At 38.1% G+C, this 22,331-nt stretch overlaps 1 protein-coding gene across 8 annotated transcripts in view; it reads right to left on the reverse strand.

Moving 5' to 3' along the window:
- Nucleotides 1–8,662: 8,662 nt before the first annotated feature.
- The window catches only part of LOC149174269 (uncharacterized), a 48,313-nt gene continuing 34,644 nt past the window's right edge, over nucleotides 8,663–22,331 (reverse strand). Inside the window, exons 2-9 of one of the 8 annotated variants that reach the window (XR_016257913.1) lie at nucleotides 19,824–19,969; nucleotides 17,397–17,475; nucleotides 16,938–17,219; nucleotides 14,705–16,822; nucleotides 11,214–11,360; nucleotides 9,376–9,447; nucleotides 8,970–9,071; nucleotides 8,672–8,869 (exon numbers count right to left, since the gene is read on the reverse strand). Coding sequence is in view for 3 of the 8 variants with exons in the window: in XM_089419265.1 (XP_089275391.1) it covers nucleotides 16,587–16,822; nucleotides 16,938–17,139; nucleotides 17,397–17,411 (453 nt within the window). In the remaining 5 variants the exon portion in view is untranslated. Of the gene's footprint in view, nucleotides 8,870–8,969; nucleotides 11,361–14,437; nucleotides 16,823–16,937; nucleotides 17,220–17,396; nucleotides 17,476–17,978; nucleotides 19,522–19,823; nucleotides 19,970–22,331 lie in introns of those variants that run through there. The other 7 variants (XR_016257914.1, XR_016257912.1, XR_016257915.1 and 4 more) reach the window with 7 other exon arrangements.

The following is a 22,331-nucleotide window of genomic DNA, read 5'->3' on the forward strand; positions in this document are numbered from 1 at the left end:
CAACTGAAAAACATCCAAAATTAGTTGAACTTAACTGTGTTCAACATAATACAATGAATGTTGGAATCTGACTACTGCTGATTCTAACACTCTGAATTTTCTGCACTACTTCTGACTTCTGCACTGTACCAACTGCACTGCTGCCAACCTTGCTCTGCGCTGATCAGTCTCTGGTCCCCAGCTATTGCATCTCTCCTCCAAACACTCCACAACATTATCTGACACTAAGTCCATATTGCTACTGTTGAATCTTGGGCTCCCATAGCAAGGAATTGATCCAAGAGGTGGACTCCTCAAGGATACTGCCCACATGTAGTCCTCCCGACTACAGCTCAATATCGCCCCATCTCCCTCCTGGAGATGCGTGAGCACTCATGGCAAACGCATCCTCGTCAATCTTTGTTGAAGCAGCCTTAGGATCATGTTTCTCATCCTTGTCATTTTTTTTCAAAGGACACTGGGATGCATAGTGGCCCATCTCACAACAACTGAAACATTTCACCTTCGAAATGTCCTTCTTTCACTTCGGTTTCTGTTGTCCCTTCGATGCCAGAGCTGCATTCTCCTCCTCCTCCTTCGTCTTTGACTTTCACTAGGTCCCTCCTTAACTCCTCCTATTGAAGAGCCGCCCACATCTCCTCCCATGAAGGTAGTTTCTCTCTGCCCAACATGGACAAATACTTGCCATTCATCTGAGACTCCATTCAGGGCTATCCTCACCATCACGGTTAGCTGAGGAGTGGACCCCATTGCAACAAGTTGGTCTCCAATGTCCTGAAACACTTAAGATAGAGGTTCACCCCCTCTCCTTTCTGCATCAAAGTCCGCTGCAACTTATGCTCCAAATACATCTTTCGTTGTTCGAAAAAGCCTTTATACAGAGAAGACAAGACTTCCCACATCTTTCGGGTTGTATCCTTGCCTTGCAAGTGTGAGATGATGCAGGAGCATACAACTCAGCAATTTCATTATGTTTTAGTAGACATAGGGGGTCTTGTATTTTCAAGGAAGTTGGATTCATATGTATGTAATTATTAATGTTTTGACTGTGGTTAAAGTAGGAATTAATTAGATATTGTGAGAATGCTCTCGAATGTAGGGGAACATGGGTGATTAATGATGATGAGAGAGTTAGAAATCAATTAAAAGTCTTGGACTAGAAAGTGGTTTCATGATTCGAGGAGCTAGAGAGGGTTCTTAGGGATAAGTAGGAATTAGTTCAGTAAATTAAGGATCTGAACTAGAATTAGTTCAACAGGACCTTTTTGTATAAATGTAAGCCTAAAGGGAGAGAACGGAGAGTCAGTCAGTGGCTAGAAGAGTAATTAGTGAGTCAAAGAGTCAGATTGTAAGCCTACGGACAAGAGAAGAAAGGCCACTGATCAGAAAATCAAGCAAGAGAGAGAGGCTCTTGTGTAAATACTTGTTTATTAATACAGACAACTCGATTCAGAATTTGTATAATGTATACTGTGTAACTAAATTATAATCTGTGTGTGGCTAGAGTAATTCAGTGTAATATAAGTTGTAGGTACAGAGCCAGAAGGGAGGCAAGATACAGAGAAGCATAACAGAACAACTTCCAACTGTGATTGGGTAGAAGTTGTTGAGGTAGCTCCACAGTTGCGATTGTGGGTAGAGTTGTCTTAGAGATAACAATTCCATCAAAAGGAATGTTGGATAGAATTGTTGTCAGCAAGAGGTTCGAGGAGAGAACCATAGAGTTGTGTTTCGGTATATGTCGGAGGAAGCCTTTAGTGTTACAGTGAAGGTCGAGGATCATAAAGGCGTGAGTGGAATTAAGTTAAAGAGAGAATTGTGGCAGAACAGCAAAGGACCGGAACCCTGAAAGAAGCGAGTCCACATAAGGACATTGAAGAAACAGCGCAAACCCAAAGTAAAGAGCAGTGGGGGTAGGAAAGAACAAATTCCTTTGATCGTAGTTGAAGTCCCGTAGTAAATCCTGACCGTTGATCGCCAAGTCAATGCTTACATCATAGTCAACTGCGGGATTAAGTGAGTGGATAAATCGTGTGCTAGTTGAACGGCCGTAGATCATAGGATCTAAAAGCCTCGTCATCCAACAGATATCGGGCCATAAAGAGATCGATCTTTAATGGCAAGGGCGGACCCGAACTTCTATAGATTGAGTGTTTATAGTTCTCATCGGGTCCAAAAAGACGTTAAGCGTCGCGTAAGTGTTCCACCCGATATCATTGTGGACCGTCGTATCAAGCAGATCTTGATCAACGGTTATAAAGCGTCGGGCAAGTATGTTGATCGGGAAGAAGTACAACCGTCGAATCGAGAGTAAGATCGACAGTGGAGATTGAAGTGATAAAGAAGTCTGGTTGTGATCGCATATCGCATGCGAGAGGTGATGAAGTCACAGGATGGTTTGATGTGATATTGCGACAGCCGTTGATCTAGTGAATGAAATCAACAGTGGGGAAGCCAGTCACATATCGCAAGTCAAGAGTTCCGAAGGCATGTTCTAACGGTGGAGAAAGATTGCGATTGCAATAAAGGAAAGCATCAGGTAATGTGTGAAGACTGAGGAGAAGGCGAAAAGGTATGGTTTACGTGTGTTGTGGAATACTTCTATTATGTAAACATTATAATAGAAATAAGGAACTGATAGGAAGTTTATGGATAAGTCCGTGAATAACCATAGTTATAGAGTGGGGTTGGTTATATATGTGTGGGCTTAAGGATTGATTAAAGGTTAGATGAAGGGTTGAGTTATAAAGTCCCGATAGAAAGATTGATGAAGGGTTAGACTAATGAAATGTTTCCGCATTTGGTTTAAATGAAGGGGCCTTAACCTTAGCTTATGAAGGTTTGACCAAGCTGGTCATAGAAATTCCCAGGGGAAATGAGAATATGCATTTTTATATGCATATTGTGGGTATAGCGGGGTTTTACCCTGCGTCATAGTGGTATCAGAGCAAGTTAAGGAAATTTTGTGGTATGTTTTAAAGATGTGTATACAGGCAGGTGGAGATCAAGTTATTTGAATCTGATAAGTAGAAGGCATGAGATAAGATGAGAGTAAGTGATACTCTTAAGAAAACATTGCAGAAGCATAAAGAAAACACAGTGATGTTTGTTTTCTTGAGGAAGTGAAGGTTCACTCAAATGTGAAGAATGGATGGAGACTGCTTATGAAGCCATGCAGATATTGTTTTATTTAACTCTGGTTTGAGTTCTGCAGGTTTAAGTAGATAGACAAGGGAAGCTGATATGTTCTAAAGAACAAAGTAAATGAAATATTAGATAAACAAGTGGCAGTGAACCTGAAGAATCCAACTGAAGGTTGGACAGAGAGGATAAGAAGTGTTCTCAGAAGGAAGCTAAGAAGCAAGCTTTTGAAATCTTGGAAATTATCTTTGGTTTGAATAACATTGATACACAGGTGACAACAAAGGAAGGTGAGAATATTGCAGAAACCTAAAGCAAAGAAGTGCTCAATTAGTTCCAGAGGAAAGAACTAGAGAAATGCTAAAAGACTGAGCTCAGAGGAGAGAAGCTTAGTGAAGCATATGTAGCAAGAATGAGACTTGTTACTGCAGAGGTATTATTGTAGCTCACAAAGACAATTCCACAATGGATGTGGGTAGAATTGCTAAGGTATGAAGAATGTTGGTAAGAGTTTCTGAGTGAAAGAAGAGGTGGTTAGAACCTAGTATTTCAATTGTGATTGAAGTACAAGAGGACAGTTGTGTTCTTAAAATATGTAGATGAGTTGAAGCCTAGAAGGAGCAGAGAGAAGTGCTCAAAAGAGGTTCCAGAGAATAGAGAACCAAGTGCTTGCCAAAACACCAAGTACAGAGGAAAGCTTGGTGAGGTAAGTGGCAGCAGGGAGGACTTGATGTTGCAGAGGCTTTAATGCAGCTCATAGTGAATGAGTGAGGAACTCATGAAGATAGAGAAGAAGATTACTACTGATAGTCATAATAGAGATAACAGAGGTTCTGAGGAAGACCACAGCAGAAGAAAAGTGAAGAAGGAGAATGCCAAGGTAAGTGGCAAGAGGATGAGTCAAGAGGAACGTGACAAGGAGATTGCAGAGTTAAAAGAACAACTCGATGCATTAAGAAGGATACTGGAGGAAAGCCAAAGACAAGGTTAGGCCTTGAGGAAAAATACAGTGAAGTGGTCTAAGTTACAGAGAAGACTATAGCAGAGGCAAGTGAAGATCCTGGTGGAAGAACTCAGAGAGGCTGCGTTAGAAATGGAAGTGTTGATTTGTGAAGCAAAACAGGGTGAAGTTTTGGGTGAAGATGAAGACTGAAAATTCAAGTGAGATCGAACGGTCACATGATTTTAAATCTAACAATTTGGATATGTTTGCAGGTGATATTATCGTAGAGGAGGAAGAAGACAGGCATAATCCAAATTTTGTTCTGAAAGAAGATGAGATAGATAGGTCTAATGTAAATGCCTGTACACAGTTGGGAACAAGTTTTACTTTTCAGCGTATTGCAAGGACCGGAAGCAGAGGAAGTTTGACTCATGAGGATGACCAAAAGCAAGAAGAAGTAGAGAAGGATATCAAGCAACCAATTAGAGGGCTTGAAGAGGCTGAAGAGAAGACCATCGAAATATTTATGAGTCATGTAGAAGACTTGGAACAACAGGAAGACTTTAGTAAAACAGGGATGTTTGAAGCTGTTAGAAGACAAGAACAATTTCTTGTGAAAAAAGGAGAAGAGATTCAATCTGAAGAACTAATATGTGAAGCAACAGTTGAGACTGTTGAACTCTGTAATTTTCAAATTGATAATTTAAGTATAAATGCAGGAATTATAAGGGATGATGAAGTACTTGTGAAGTGTCACAGGGAACTTGAATTGCTGGAGTATTTGTTGGGAAATTCAGAGTATGACAGTGTGATTGTAGAGGAAGGAGTTCACTATAGTGGACAAGAACAAGAAGAAACCATTGAAATAGATGGTGTGGAGGAGAGACTAGCTGACAGTCTCATGAATTCTGTTGAGAATTCAAATCAGCATACTGATGTGCTGATAAAAGAGGAGAAATCAGAGCAACATACTGAGGTGTTGCCAAAGGAAGAAGAGGCATAGAGGCCTTATGTTTTTTATTTTAATAATTGCTTGGTGAGTGCAAGTTTAGTTGCAGATGCTGGAGAAAATTTGGCACAGATGAGCAACCAAGTAAAGATGGAAGAAAATGATTATGTGGAAAAGTTTAATCCATGGAACAGAGATGTTCAATTGCTGAAAAGAATGCTGGAAAGTCATGATTCAATAGAGAAAAAGATAATCATGAAAGAGGGTAAGGATGTAAGGGTGGCAGTAAGGAACCAGCGACTACAAAGTGAAAGTAACCAGTAGAAGATTAAAGGCAAATTTAAAGAAGAGACTATGTTAGCTGAAAACATAGTAAAGGATCATCATTCCATCATGATGATAGGCACAGTGGAGATAACTAGGGAAACTGTTGAGGCAGTCAATAAAGAAGAAGGACTAAACTCTCATTAAAGGATCAGTGAATGGGAGACAGAATTGGAGCTACTGGAGAAATGGCTGAAAGCACCAGTAGGGAAGAAAGAACCTGATGAAGATTGCAAAAGAAATGCAAGAGAGGAAGAGGAGAGAGTCCAGCAAAGAAGTGAGTTGGACATAGAAATTGAATTGATGATGAATTTGATGAGAAAAGAATCTCAAAGGAAGAAGACAACAGAAAGAAAGCAAAGCAACAACAAGAAAAAGACAGCAGCAGACTGTGAGAGCATAGCTAGTGGGGCAATGCAGCATAAAATGTGGAAACCTGGAGAACAACAACAAACAACATCAACAACCAAAGGCAAATTACAGAACAAAGTATGGGATCCAAGGAGACAAAGGACAAAATCACATGATCAGGAGATCATGATTATTTTAACCTTGGGAGTCTGATGCAGGAGCATACAACTCAGCGATTTCATTATGTTTTAGTAGACATAGGGGGTCTTGTATTTTCAAGGAAGTTGGATTCCTATGTATGTAATTATTAATGTTTTGAGTGGTTAAAGTAGGAATTAATTAGATATTGTGAGGATGCTCTCGAATGTAGGGGAACTTGGGTGATTAATAATGATGAGAGAGTTAGAAATCAATTAAAAGTCTTGGACTAGAAAGTGGTTTCATGATTCGAGGAGCTAGAGAGGGTTCTTAGGGATAAGTAGGAGTTAGTTCAGCAAATTAAGGATCTGAATTAAAATTAGTTCAACATAACCTTTTTGTATAAATGTAAGCCTAAAAGGCGAGAACGGAGAGTCAGTCAGTGGTTAGAAAATTAACTAGTGAGTCAAAGAGTCAAATTGTAAGCCTACGGGCAAGAGAAGAAATGCCACTGATCAGAAAATCAGGCCAAAGAGAGAGGCTCTTGTGTAAATACTTGTTTATTAATACAGACAACTCGATTCAGAGTTTGTATAATGTGTACTGTGTAACTGAATTATAATCTGTGTGTGGCTAGAGTAATTCAGTGCAATATAGGTTGCAGGTACAGAGCCAGAAGGGAGGCGAGATACAAAGAAGCATAACAGAACAACTTCCAACTACGATTGGGTAGAAGTTGTTGAGGTAGCTCCACAGTTGCGATTGTGGGTAGAGTTGTCTTAGAGATAACAATTCCAGCAAAAAGAATGTTGGATAGAATTGTTGTTAGCAAAAGGTTCGAGGAGAGAACCATAGAGCTATGTTTCGACTTTGTATACATTGGAGAAAGCCTTTAGTGTTACAGTGAAGGTGGAGGATCATAAAGGCACGAGTGGAATTAAGTTAAAGAGAGAATTGTGGCAGAACAACGAAGGAGCGGAACCATGAAAGAAGCGACTCCACAAAAGGACATTGAAGAAACGGCGCAAACCCAAAGTAAAGAACAGCGGGGGTAGGAAAGAACAAATTCCTTTGATCGTAGTTGAAGTCCCGTAGTAAATCCTGACCGTCAATTGCGGGATTAAGTGAGTGGATAAATCGTGTGCTAGTTGAAGGGCCGCAAATCATAGGATCTAAAAGCCTTGTCATCCAACGAATATCAGGCCGTAAAGAGATCGAGCTTTAACGGCAAGGGCGGACCCGAACTTCTATAGATCGAGTGTTTATAATTCTCATCGGGTCTGAAAAGACGTTAAATGTCGCGTAAGTGTTCCACCCGATATCATTGTGGACCGTCGGATCAAGCAGATCTTGATCAACGGTTATAAAGCGTCGGGCAAGTTTATTGATCGGGAAGAAGTACAGCCGTCAGATCAAAAGTAAGATCAACGGTGGAGATTGAAGTGATAAAGAAATTGGAAAAGGCGGACCCGAAGAGGTTATAGGCACGGTTTCATTTTATTTGAAGTCCGGTTGTGATCGCATATCGCATGCGAGAGGCAATGAAGTCGCAGGATGGTTTGATGTGATATTGCGACAGCCGTTGATCTGGTGAATGAAATCAACGGTGGGGAAAGCAATCACATATCGCAAGTCAAGAGTTCCAAAGGCATGTTCTAACGGTGGAGAAAGATTGTGATTGCGATAAAGGAAAGCATCGGGTAATGTGCGAAGACCGAAGAGAAGGCGAAAAGGTATGGTTTATGTGTGTTGTGGAATACTTCTATTATGTAAACATTATAATAGAAATAAAGCGCCGATAAGAAGTTTATGGGTAAGTCCGTGAATAACCATAGTTATAGAGTGGGGTTGGTTATATATGTGCGGGCTTAAGGATTGATTAAAGGTTAGATGAAGGGTTGAGTTATAAAGTCCCAATAGAAAGATTGATGAAGGGTTAAACTATAGAAAGTCTAATGAAATGTTTCCGCATTTGGTTTAAATGAAGGGGCCTTGGCCTTAGCTTATGAAAGTTTGACCAAGCTGGTCATAGAAATTCCTGGGACAAATGAGAATATGCATTTTTATATGCATACTGTGGATATAGCAAGGTTTTACCCTGCGTCATGAGACCACATGATCTCGAACTCCATTGATTTTATGTATTCATTATTAATCAACATAAATTAATTAGTATGATTTTACGATTAAAAAAAAATCATAAAATGTGCTCATATAACATGAAAACGCAAAATTACATATGTTAATGACAATACTAAATAATATCAAGTACAACTATAAATAATTTCAACCACAAACTATATTATATGAAATGTCAAGTATTACAATATGAGTTTCCAACTTAATATTGGTTGGACTATAATTTACACATGAAATATTATTTATTTATTTATTTATTTTTTACTTATTTATTTATTTATTTATTTATAATTTTTCGATCCATTAACTCTAACTAACTTTTATATGTTATTTATAATTATACAACTTATCCCCCTTTTTCTAGCTAATTGGTAATTTTAATTAACAAACTATACCCTTTTTAACTAACCTTAAACACCATTTAAATTAATTTTTATTGGTCTCCTAATATAACTAATTTTGACTATGGTCCTATAGTCAAAAGTATCCGTTAGTCGTGATAGTCGTTGGAGGCTCTGCTCAAACTATTTAACATGCTAAGCTGGATCTGTCTCTTCAACTTGTCCTGACGATGAACCACACTAGTTGGTTCGAAACGCGTCGACAAATGATTTATCTTGTGATTTACGCCGAAGAATTTCTCTTAAACATGAAATATTGTTTCATCACTTCAAAACATTAACATTGTGTTGCCAAGGCATTGCAGGTGAATTCACCAACTCTAAAAACTTGACCATCAATTTGGATCTCATGCAGGATATTGGATTTAAGGGTATCACTAGACCAGTTTTCTTCTCTTTCTCTCTCTACATCCATCACTTCAGTGTTGTTGTTTTCCTCTTTCTTCAATTCCTGCTTTTTACCATCAATACTGAGTTCCTCTTCTGAAAATGAAATAAGATACAATTCAAAATATAAGACATGAAGGATGATGAACACTAGAATATAAAATAAAGTAGACTAAAATATTTATACGACATATACCTCAATATCAACAATGTCAATGCCATTTTTTCCCAGAAAAGCAAGAAACTCGAACAAGTTTTCTTTAGTTGGGTGATACTGGCCACTATGTGGCCAAATGACCTGTATAAACAAAGCAAATAAAACGTCACCATAAAAAGAACACCTTAGAAACTTAATATTTAACCTTCAAGAACATCTCAACATAAAGAAGTAACCATTTTCCTAGATCCATTAGTTCTCCAAGAAATACAATAAAATAACCCCCTCGATAACTTCCTTACTAAAAATAGCAATAAGTTGTTGAGATCCATTTACTTCTCCTAGAAGAATTAATCAAATATCCAAGGAAAACAAATTTAAAAATTTCTTATGTAACCAAATCCATTAGACAAGCCAACAATGTTAAAATAATATAGTTACCCACTTGAGTGTGAAAAAGGAACCAAAACTCTAACCAAACAATGGATCCAATTCAAGGTAGATTCGTGTGATACCCCTGATACACGCAACATATTAATCAATCATTATGCAGACTCAACCAGTCAACGTAATAAAAATCTAGCTCCATTAAATTAAAGTGTCACACGTCCTCCTTGTAGCTCATGGTCTAAGTAATGGAAAGGTCAACCCACGACTCAAAGACATAGCTCCATTCACGTGAACAACTATCACATGATGGATCCATGTGCCAAGAAATAAAAACAGCTCCATAGCATACTATATGCATCCACCTCTGTGACAATATGTGAACATTTGGACCCATGACATCTTTATGGCAACTCCATAATATTAAAAGGTTGATAGCCCATGTGATCAATAATGTGTCCTTCATAACTCATGGGTAGGCATGTTTACCCATGACTCCATGAAATAGTGATGTACAACCCCAATGAATATGACATTGTTTTTATGTAAACAAATGTGTTATGGATAAAGAGTGGGACCAACCATATGTATGAGCAGCTCAAATCAAGGGTAGGACTATATGATATAATGTGCAAGATATAGTACAAGTCGTAAAGTATGTGCCCCCCATGGTATAAAAAGGGATTGCCTTCACCAAAATAATAATATGTTATTTCCACATGTGCCAATACAACCCCAATAATAAATCAAGAGAACAAAGCGGGATGTGCCAAACACTTTGCTCAAATGTGATCCCATCCTTGCCAACATGTGAAGACCATAGGAAATATATCAATAAGTTCTAAGGAACCTCAACAAACAAACTGATCAAATATCACCCCATCTAGGTCTCACCAAGTGCCAAGTGATGATTAACAACATAAAAGAAGGAGAACATGTGAAGTGTACCCTCCTAACCAATCAACCAATGATTTATCATCACCACCATAGCCAACCCCTTGAATTAGACCCATCATACACAACCATAGGTGTAGTACTCTCTAAACATAATAAGCAACATACCAATAACAACATCATGATGCTAAGAATAGTCACATGAATCAAAGTTTAAGCACCATAACCAAATATCCAATAGCATACTAATCCATCAACCATAGATATGCCACCCTGAATAGAGAACCAATGGAGAAGCCGTTACCATTGATCCCAAAGGGATAAAATAATCTCATCCAATCCAAAATACTGAAGCAACCTAATGAAATTACCATCTCCAAGTATTCACTTCTCATAAAGATATCATCGTGCAAATCCCTGTAATGTTTAATAAAAATTGCACATACAATCCTCATGCAGTATGAGGGGTAACGATGAGAAAAGTGGAAATAATATAGCACATTGATGATTGAGGACTGGAAGTTCGGTGCTCGTGGTTATGGATTCCAATGTTAATTCCCTAATAGTAATGATTGATAGTAGTTCTCTAGGACTTTTTTATAGATACAAAGGACTATATCCATGTCAACAAAGCAAGCTAGATCTCTAATGTAGTATTGTAATACAATTTAGTTCTCCAACATGATGCACTGATATAAAACATGATGGTAGAGTCAAGGATGTTGTTATATTCCTCAATAACATCCTAATGAAGGCCAAAATCCGCAGATACCAGAAGCAATATCTTCAAGTTAGTCGGGGAGTTCATCAGGATAAGAATCTAGGTGAAATTTTCAATGCTTTAGATTTAGCTTAAACATTCACTTGATGGCCAAAATTGTCAGGCGTCACTATTACAAAATTTCACTTTAGTACATGATAACTTAACATAATACAAAGAGCGATTCCTTTGAAAAACAAAACAAAACAAAAAACTAATCTAGATGTCAAAAGCCATTTTACCTACCAGATGGGAAATATCAGTATATCCAATATCTCAAAAAATAAATGAATGCTCTCCAAATAAACTAGTTCATTATCAGTGACGTCCACTCACGTGGAGAAAAAGAGGCCTACATATTGCCAGTAAATCACCTTGTGCATTTGAAACTGCAAGCAGAATAAAAGTAAACACAATCGCATGTGAGTACAATTTAGATATAATACAAATGAAAGGAAAAGAAAGCTAAAACCTCAAGAAATCTTTGCAATCTAGTAATTTCATACTCTTAGATTTGTATTGAACTCAAAGAATAATAGAAATACTAAGTATTAGGAGAGTAAATGGATCACCACATTAGTATGGCATGCTTCCAAACTGCTATTCATATTAATTGAACTTTACAAGGGCTGAAGCATTCAGTTTGATACCATGTTAGATTAAGTTTGTAGGAGATGTGGTTGCACCGTTGCATATGTAGGTAAGGGTGCAAAACCAAAATCACAATGCACTTGTCCATTATCCCTTCATTGCACGAAGTGGTACACTCTACACCCCATGTGGAGGACATGTGTCAAATGTCCCTTTGTGTCATGTGTATCAATTAAAATGAAACAAATTTGGCATCTGACTTCTAATGTCAACATTGGATAAAAATTAAAATTTAACATCCAATCTCTAATGTCAAAAATTAACAACCCTATATATCTATTCTAACCCCACCACTTGAGCATTCAAAAGATTTGCACCAGGGTATTTTTTATTGCTTTCAATGCTTAACGGGTCTAGGGTTAAGATGGATCTATGCTAAGTGGTAATCAATACAAAGGAGTAAAATATAAAACTAGAAAGGAAGGAATTAAGATGGGGTTTTTCAAAGTTGTTTTGATAGCACACAAATATTTTTCCACTGTTCCAGGGGACGTGAACCATAAATTGTGGTCCTATGGCCCATCCATCTCATCAATACGGACACTTAACAAATCTAGGGTTTAGATGGATCTATGCTAAGTGGTAAGTAATACAAAGAGGTAAAATATAAAAACTAAAAATGAAGGGCATTAAGATGGGGTTGTTCAAAATTATTCTAATAGCACACAAGTAGTTTTCCACAATTCCAGGGGACCTGAACCATAAATTGTAGGCATATGACCCATCCATCTCATCAACACAGATACTTCTGTAGAAAACACAGAGACTTCTGCAGAAAACAAACAAATGCCTCTAAAATTTGAATTCGTTGTTAATTTGAACTTTAAACTAAGTAAAATTTGCAATTTTAACTTCTCTGCCAATATTCATCAACATGAAGTAAGAAAATGACACTATTATTTGTGCTTGAATGAGCAACTGTAAATAGCTGTTATAAAATGGTCGAACTAAGTGGTATCCGTATTTAAAGTATCTAGCACTTCTAAATATGTTTGTGAGTTGAGTTTATATACTCTGAGTTTATAAAACTCATGATCTTCATGACATTGGCCACTTAGCGTATAATAAACAAAAACCTAAAGCTATGTGTAATTGTACTATTGATATCTATCAAGTCACACTAAGAAGGAAATCTGGACACTTTGAGCCTAGACAGATAGATATTGAATTGAGATCCAGCGTTTCCATGATATTTCTCAATTTGTCATGCATTTTACAGATTGTATAGACCCTGGAAACTCAACTCTGAAGATATTTTGACACCTTTTAATGAACACTTGGTAATTTACCATGTGCACTCTAACAACAACAACACCAATAAGCAATAACTTGAAAAAGAGTAGTGGTTGGGTCTGCACCTTTCAAGCCAATACTTCAGCAAAAGAAGATGTGGCAGGCTCGATTTCACAACTTCTAGAGGCTGAATTGCACTAGATGATTCAGATAGCTCACATGTTAGTCCAAGAGATGGGAAAAAATACTACACATCATGCCTTTATTATATTTCATTCAACTGAATGTACAGGGTCCCGCTAACCTCCAACTGGAGAAAATATTCAGAAAGGCTGCCATAGGTCACAACTTGAGTAGAAGTGCCTTGGAACTTTTCTATAGGTGGTGCTAAGTCTCATGACCAGGGTGGTGTTGGTATGCAAGGTTGGATTTTCAGCCTTAGGATATTAGGCATTTCCAGAAGTCACAACCACTTGACTTCTAGAACCTCCAACAAACCCATCCTAAGGTTGCGTGTTGTCACAACTTCGGTATCAACCTTAGTTGCATGGTAGTAATTAACTGAATTTAGGGATCACACTAAGATAGGTACTATGCTAAAGATAACATTGCTCCTAAGGTTAGTGCCTAATCCAAATATAGAACAATAGTTGACTAAAGCTTAACAAAAGCACACAGTGAACTCTGGAACAACACACTAAAATAGACCCTATGCTAAAGATAGCAATGCTCCTAAGGTTAGTGTATACACACCTATGATCGATCACACTCTATAAGATTGTTGCACCTCTCTTGAGCCTTGACCAGAGCTGTGTTGTCACTACAAACACCTCTTCCACACACATGAGCTATGACAATTCTGGATCTAATGTAGGTTGTCGTATCTGCTTAAGGTGAAAAGATCCATGGAAACAAGTTACAAAACTAACCCTCACTTTTAGCAAGAAAAGTGCTCTCCACAAAGCAAAGTTTCTCCCTCATTTATATATTCAATACACTATATTCACCCTATATGGATTTCTCATTGGTGTCTTGTTTGTTTTGGACATTCATTAAATGAAACACTTAGGTTCAACTAATAAAATAGTTGTCATGACCAACTTGTCCTAGAAAATACAATAACAAGCACTAGACGGACAAGGTGGCAATGACACTCAACCACCTTAAATATAAGTTTTTTGGCCTACTGGGGAAGTTCTTTATCATTTTTTAGCAACGTCCCAATGGAGGCCTCCTCAGGGCACAGACAACAGCCAACATCAGAGCTACTTTCAGAAAAAACTAAGATGTTCATAGGCATATTATGATAAGCCATGAAAGGACCATCTTTGATTTGGAATTAGTTAAAAATCTCTTCTAACAAACACAAACTCACCACATTTTTATGGCTGATCTAATATCATAAAGCTATTTACATAAGAAGATGAGAATACACACAGTACCTGCATGGCTTCATACAATTTTCTATTTTCCCGGGATATCATAACCTGTGACAAAGACTTTTCTGCATCATTGTCTGGCCCAAAACATGTGCTTGGAGACTTATGTCCCATCATTGCTTCTGAGTTTATTATGGGTTACATGCTGACAATTTGTAAGAGTGCTCACAAATTTTTTCGTTTTTTTTGTAAACTAAAAGGAATCATTGAATTTGATATCTTTAACATAGTAGCTACCTTGAAACACTCTGAACTAGTACAAAAACCTTGAACACTCTGAACTCCAAGCTGGGAATTTAAATTATTCAAGAGATTGAAAGATCTCCAATTCATTGAGCTTGACACTGTAACATTTTGTTCACTCCAAATGCTTTGTTGTTTTGGTTTAGACTGCAAGGGCAAGTAATCACCAGAAGATGGTTATGTTTTCTGTAAACTCAAGCTACTCCAATCATCCTGATCAGCTTCACCAGAAGGTGACTCTGCAACAGTTGATTGCATAAGTGCACTCCAGCTTCCCTGTGGCTTAGATGCTAGACTACCAAAAATATCAGTGTTTCCCATTTGATAAGAACCCTGATGCACATACTGCCCTGCATTCATGTTCTGAATCCTAGAATCAAAACTAGCTACAACTTGAGAAGAATGTACACAGTGCCAATGAATCGGTTGAAAATTGTAAAAAACACTTTCAAAAGGTGCATTTGAATTAACTAACACTTGGGAAGGCCCCTCCTGAAAGTTTTCCTTTTGTCCTATATCTTCAGTCCAACTTCTATGCTACTGGTTCAAATGGAAGTCCTGCACTTGGGAATTTCTTGGAATAGCGGTACCTTTGGAGAAATTACTTATTCCCTGAGAAGTCTCAGATGGCTGTGTAAAATTATATGGAAAGCTCTGCCCAAATAAGGATTTGTTAAGTGCCTTTTGTTTCCCGTCATTTTCAACAGATATTGGATCTAATGAACTTGTGCGAGAATTACCCAACGCAGAAGCTCCTAATACTGGAGTACAGACAACTGGTTTTCCTACTTGATGATTGGCAGCTGAAGGAATCTTATTCGTTGTATATGCTAGTTCTTGCACTGCTACCTGTGAACCGGGATACAAGTTCAGTGGCTGGCCAGCTGCATCCTTCATGGTACTAGCTGAAGAGCCATAAACAGATGGATCCAGATGTGCACTCATCAGAGTAATGTCCAGCCATGCTAAATATGGACCTTCGGATAATAATGCTTCAGTAGATAAACCCGGAAGAGAGGATGTACAATTTAACATCCCATTCATACTTCCGACATTAAACCGGTGAAGATTACCTAATAAAAGTGATGGGTTATGACTTTCAATGGTCATCTGAGACATCAAGCCACCAGAATGCATAAAGTTAGACACATTATGCATAGAAGAACCATAGGGTGATGGAGAAAACTGGTTCCCTAAATTTTGTTTGTCACAAGCAAGAACTTGTTGTTGCCTAGAGTGTTGTTCTAACTGCTGTGCTTGTTGTTGTCAAGCTTACTGTTCCAACCGCTGTCGTACATGCTGCTCTAAGGGTTGGGCTTGCTGCTGTCAAGCATGCTCTAACTGTTGGGCTTGCTGCTGTCGAGCTTGTTGTTGTAACTGCTAGACTTGTCGCTGGCGAGCTTGATGCTCTAACTGCTAGGCTTGCTGCCATCGAGCTTGCTGCATGAACTGCTGGACTTGCTACCGTCTTACCTGCTGCTCTAACAGCTGGACTTGCTACCGTCTTACCTGCTGCTCTAACAGCTGGACTTGCTACCGTCTTACCTGCTGCTCTAACAGTTGGACTTGTGCCGGTCTTGCTTGCTGCCCTAACTGTTGGGATTGCGGTTGCCTTGGTTGATGCTCTAGCTGTTGAGCCTGTTGTTGTCGGCATGCTGCTCTAGCTGCAGAATTTGCTACCTGCTGCTCTAACAGCTGGGCTTGTGCCTGTCTTGCTTGCTTCCCTAACTGTTGGGATTGTGGCTGCCTTGGTTGCTGCTCTAGCTGTTGAGCCTGTTGCTGTCGGCATGCTGCTCTAGCTGCAGAATTTGCTGCTGCCTCTGCAACTCTTGCAAATACTTTTGGTATGAAAATTGTTTCCACGGCTACTCTTCTAATCCTGGTTGCAACCTTGTACCATGGAATTGTGGACCTACTTGAAGCTGACCTTTCAAGAGAAGTTGGCTCCCAAGAAAATCATAGTTAACCCGAGCTTCCACATTTTCCACCCCCTCTGAACTGTTCCTACTGTGATTCGAGCCTTGAACAACAATGTGTCCTTGTTGTATATCAGGCCCTGCCAAGCTTCCGTGCTTGACTAATTTCGCTCCGCATTCGACCATCTCCAGCTGAATTTGCCTGATTTGATCTGATATGACCAGCTGAAGACCCATTCACTAGACTGCCAAAAATCAACTGTTGGTTCCTTGATTGACTTTTCATAACATTATTGTTTGGACCTTCTCGAGGACTTCTGACACCTAATGCCATGCGTGATGAATGTCGCACGTCATCAGGCTGCATGTCTGTTGGCACGAATGAAAGCATCGCAGATGAGAATACGTAATTATTTTGAGAATGATCAAATATTGCATTATCACAGGCATTGTTAGCTTTAAAAAGGATGTTTTTGCTACTTACTAGGCTCAGTGTTATATGATGGCTGCTGTATGTGGTGGGACTCATTGTTCTGGCTGTCATCATTGTTCATAACAGACCAATTCGCTTTGTCCAATTGAGATTGTTGTTGAGATAAATTCTCTTGTTCAAAAAAATCATGTACTTCGTCTCCTACTCTGTTGCCAGATGTAGATAATTGTGCTTGTAAATGATCGGATCCTGACTGTTTTGCAGAAAAAAATTAGCCAGTGGAACAGGTATATGAAGTTGAGATGATGACAGTTTTGGTTCTGGATTTTCACCCTGTTGAACATAATATAGTGCCACACCAACATGAAAAATTAAAAATCAAAGGAAGCTTTGGGAGTCAGCTTTTAAAATCCTCTAATATGATTAACAGTTAAAACAAGCACAGAATAAAAATATAATCCACTTCAAAATTATCATGTTGTTTTATCAGGGTTAGATCACAACACTTACTCCTTGTATATACATATTAGCAGAACTGGCATGAAGTGCTTTTTCCTTTCTTCAATCCATGCCCTTATGGAGTTCTGGCCTGAAAGTGACACAGAGAATATCAAAACCATAAAAAATCCAGTTTTGGTTAATTCATGATAAGATGGGCATACATGACATGCACAAGAACACTGGCCATTCTCATTAGACAATGCCAAAAAGTAGAGTTCAAAGGAAAACAAAAATCATGGCAGACGTAGGTTTCTGGTGAGATTTTATTTCTCGTGTAGACCTCTCCCAAAAGGTGGTTCTCCCCATACTTTCCTTTCGATTTGCACATTAGACAAATGACTTTCGTAATTAGTAGCAAGCAGTTTACAATCAGGGAACATATTATTATTGGCAAATTACAAACTCTCAAATGCATAGATTGACCAAGTCAGAGAAGCAAGTCCAGCAGTTAGAACACTAAGATCGTTTTTCATAAAGCTTATGGAGCAAGATAATCTTTCAGAAATACATTGCACCCAACCCTCTAATTGACTAGCTTTAATCTGGGAGGAAGAGCATACAAAATGTTTCCAATCATTGGAAAGCACTCACCCTAGTTTTCTCAGTGATCGAGAACCATTTGGCTTGGAGGGTCAGAGATGGGGCCCACGTGCAGATTGGAGTTGATGCTATCCTTGGCTGTGGAGAGAACTTTTTTACCAGAAGGCATTATTAGACAGCTACAAAGTCAGGGGTTCTGCAATCTAATGTAGTTCACCGAACCATCACTAGGCAGGCCAATCCCTGAATCCCTCACTCATTTTCAGCCTTAGTTTATTCACACCTTGGCTCTGATACCAAATCAGAAAAATAAACTAGTAGAGCAAAGAGAGAAAACAATCAAATATTTGTTTGTTCAGCAATAAGTCTTCTAACATTTATACAAGTGAAGAGCGAAAAAGGTTGCATACCAATTTTCCATTAATTTATTGATTAGACTAAAGTACTTTAATGTACTTTTATTTACATAAAGGAAAAAACTATTTACTTACGTGACCATAATAAATATTAATTATACTAAATCTTGATTTGAAATGGCAAGTAAATTGAAAGCTTTGGTGATAAATTGTGTGAATTCCTTCATGAATTTTGTAAAATTACAACAATTTCAATAGTTATATGCATGCCTCATCTTCATTTATTCCCCTTAAGGATGAAGTTCATTGGAGGATCAAACGACAAGCTCTGACAATTATATTGAACAGTTGGTATCTTATAAGCATTTTTAGTATACTGTTAGTGCTAAAATATGTGACCTTGGGCTAGTCCTGAGCAGTGAGCACTATTGCAGCTGCCAGCATTGTTCAAACACGTATGGTCAGAGCCTAAGGGAAAGCATTGTTCAAACACTTGTCCAGTGAACAATCATTCAGCATAATGTGTACATGATAGTAACATATGTAGAAAACAATTGAAACTTATATATCTTCAAGATAAAGGGGAGAATTTTAAGCAAGTTAGGATTTAGTTGTTATGATGTTTTACAAAACAAGAAAATGTTTACAGATGCCATTGATGTGGGAAAGAAAAAAACAATCAGCTAGCTGAAGCAAACAACATATTCCGATAATTGTACTGGTTTGACGATACTCAACCATGGGAATTTGGGAAAACCCTCACCCCAACCAATCATGCCATAATCCCAAATGGTTGCTTGCTAATATCAGGAGCAACCATTATGGAATGGTACCAATGACTTGAAACCAACTGGTTTCTTCAACTGATGTAACCAGAATGATTGCAGTGTGTATTGGGGGTGTGTGGGGAGGCTTGAAAAGAAATGAGTCAAAATGAGTATGACAACTGTGAGGCAACAAATCAGATGGAAAGTTACTACCCAGCAACCCAAATGGTTGACTCCAGACAACAGTCAAACCAACTGACCAGTTGATGACCCATTTTAGCAGACCGTTGCAGGAACAAACCCATGAAGCCACATCGTTCACTAACAACAGATCAAAGAAATGAGAGATCTTGAGTGAAGCATATGCATAACTTCATGCTTCAAGTCACAAAAATAAGAAGAAATATAAGAAATCAAAGATGTTAATTTATAGACAATAAAATGTAAGAAGCAAGAATAATTTCAGGGCCACTTCCCTTTAAATCATGCAATATGGACAAAAAGCTGTATAACTTCATGCTTCAAGTCACAAAAATAAGAAGAAATATAAGAAATCAAAGATGTTAATTTATAGACAATAAAATGTAAGAAGGAAGAACAATTTCAGGGCCACTTCCCTTTAAATCATGCAATATAGACAAAAAGCCATAGATAAGTATAAAAATTAAGAGATTGTGCAAAAGTTGTTTGGTGCTCTAATCTAAACTTTATGTGAGAAAATAACAAGAGCGTAGCCATCACGAATCCATGCATCCACATGATCTCCCACAGACCAGATATAATTACCCATAGTTGCTCTGCAGCGCTTCCATTTGCCTTCAAATTTGATTACGGTCATAGGATGAGCCATACGAATTCAAGGGTACTGGAGAACAAGTATCTCGCTTCAGAGGTATCCATTCTTGAAGCTTACCTGGACCTGCATAAGTTGAAGGACATACCATAAATCATATCATGTATGCTTCCTTTATTAAATCAATGATTTCCACTTAAAAAATAACTTAGAAAGAGATATGTAAAATAGAGAAAGATGCAAGATACTAAGTTTGATGATTTAGATGACCTTCATTTGTAAGTAGTTAATCATAGCAGATAAAAGTTTTCCCATCCTTCAAGCTCAGTACTTTGGCTGAAAACCAAACAGCCTAAAGACCCTCTTCATCGGAGACAACCTAGTCAATGATTCAACATGATTTTGAGAACCGAACAAGGCATTTAGGTTGTTTACAAAAATTTAATTTCCAATCAGTGTTTTCTCTTAGCAATGACAGAGGGAATGATAAAGGATATTGCAATGCTAAAGCAAATATCAGAGAAGTGAAAAGATCCTTGCTGGATCACCATCCTCCACAAGTGATCCCTCCTTAATGTCGCTAGCCTTTGAAGCAAATGGATCCCTGTGATTTTTAGAACAAGGTTCAGTTACAAGAGTTGTTATTTCCCCCTTTGTGACTGTCTCTGTAACAGAAACAAGTACAACAAGTTGGGTTGTACGAAGAGCTTGATTCTTCTTATGAGCTTCCACATCCTTTTTTGTCGAGATATCATATTGTGAAGAATCTGGCATCTGTGTGACATCCTTCTCCACATGCTTTAACAATTCTGTTGCAGAACCCTTCAAGCCTTCTTTCGTATTCCTTGAGGTTTCGTTCTTGAACGCATCTCTCTTATACAATAATGTCATTTTTAATAACAGATTTTTGAGTTGGTGTTTCACTGTGAACATTATCATATTTTTGAATATTTTATGCTTGGACCATTAGCTTTCAATAATCCTCTGGACCAACTTCCAGTAAAACATTCAGCAGTAATGGAATAGGATCACCCATGGCCACAACAGCTCCTGCTTGAGATACAACTTGTGCAACTAGTTTAGCTGCCCTCACAACTGCATCCAAATTATCTGCCCTCCTTGTAGCAGCAGAAGCAGCTTCAATCCTCTTTTTGGCAGCTTCCTTGGCAGTTGCAATGATTGAGTAGGAATGGCCCTAGCTGCCTTCAAGCAATCCAACTTCACTAGAGAAAATAACATCCTGTTTACCATCAGAACTCAGAGATTGCCATGTGCTTTGCTTGTAAAGCAGCATCAGATGCAATCTTGGCTGCTGTTGCTGCAGCCTTAGTGACTGATGCAGCAGCTGCTGCTGCCACAACTGCAGAAGCAAGCTTAGCTTCATAGTCCGAAACTAATCCAGAATTCTTTTGAGATGCTAACTGTAACACATCCTGTAAAATTTATGTTGTTGTTTTTTTTAATGAGTAACAACTGACAGATAAATTCCAGAATTCAGCAATGAACAAGGATCCTAAATTGTGATGAAGTGCCCACTATTTATCAAAATAATACGATAAACCAAAAGGGGCATTTTATCGTATCCTTATCTATGATCATTGCCTACTACAAAAGGAAAATATCAATTTCTACTTCTATTTACATGTTTTACATAGATTGTCTACACAGTAGTCTCGCTGGACTACATTCCAAGTGCCCAACTGCACTGTACAATCTATCTTTATTATAGGACAATATGAACTCATGAACCAGGAATATATATTCAATACTAGAGTTAAACTATACTACCAAGAAAATACTGCGATATTACCCAGTATGAAATTCTTGTCATGATACCTGGGAGGTAGAGGCCTTCTCTGCCCCAATTATGAAATGAAAATTATGGAAGTATTGTAACAAAGCTTTGCCTTGCAATAATCCACGAGCATTATCTCTAAATGGAATATTGTTAGTCAATTTCGAGCATATTCGTAGACTGCATTACTTGGCATTTATTTCTGTTGTGGTAGTGTGCTTTTACTACACAGTCAATCTGGTTATTGATTTGTCCAACAATCACCTAATCTGCCAATTCTTGTATAAATAGAATCCTCAATAAGATGTTTATACTGAAACATTTGGCACCATAATCAAAAGGTTTACATTTGGAGTTCGAGTGGAGCAACCTATAACAAAACTCTTACAAGCTTGGATCTAAGGAATTGTGGCTCAAAGAGATATGAATGACAACCATTGCAAAAAGCTAGATTTCTCAACAATCATCACCATCATCTTGCAGGCCAACATAATCCCATATTCTAGCAGGTCCAAGACCCAAGATGGTACTCTTGACTTTGTCGAGACAAAAGGTGAGATTTGAGAGAAAAACACTGAGCTTTTTGTTCTCCAGTACCCTTGAATAAGGCACATTCCTTTCACTCATAGAAATGGGGTTGGTTTAAGATCATTTTTCCATGAAAACCCAAGAATTCCTAGTAAAAAAAATCTT

The sequence above is a fragment of the Pinus tabuliformis genome, chromosome 4_1 (genome assembly GCF_031772625.1).
Source record: "Pinus tabuliformis cultivar Carrire ecotype Pingquan chromosome 4_1, CPIR1, whole genome shotgun sequence".
NCBI lineage: Eukaryota > Viridiplantae > Streptophyta > Pinopsida > Pinales > Pinaceae > Pinus > Pinus tabuliformis.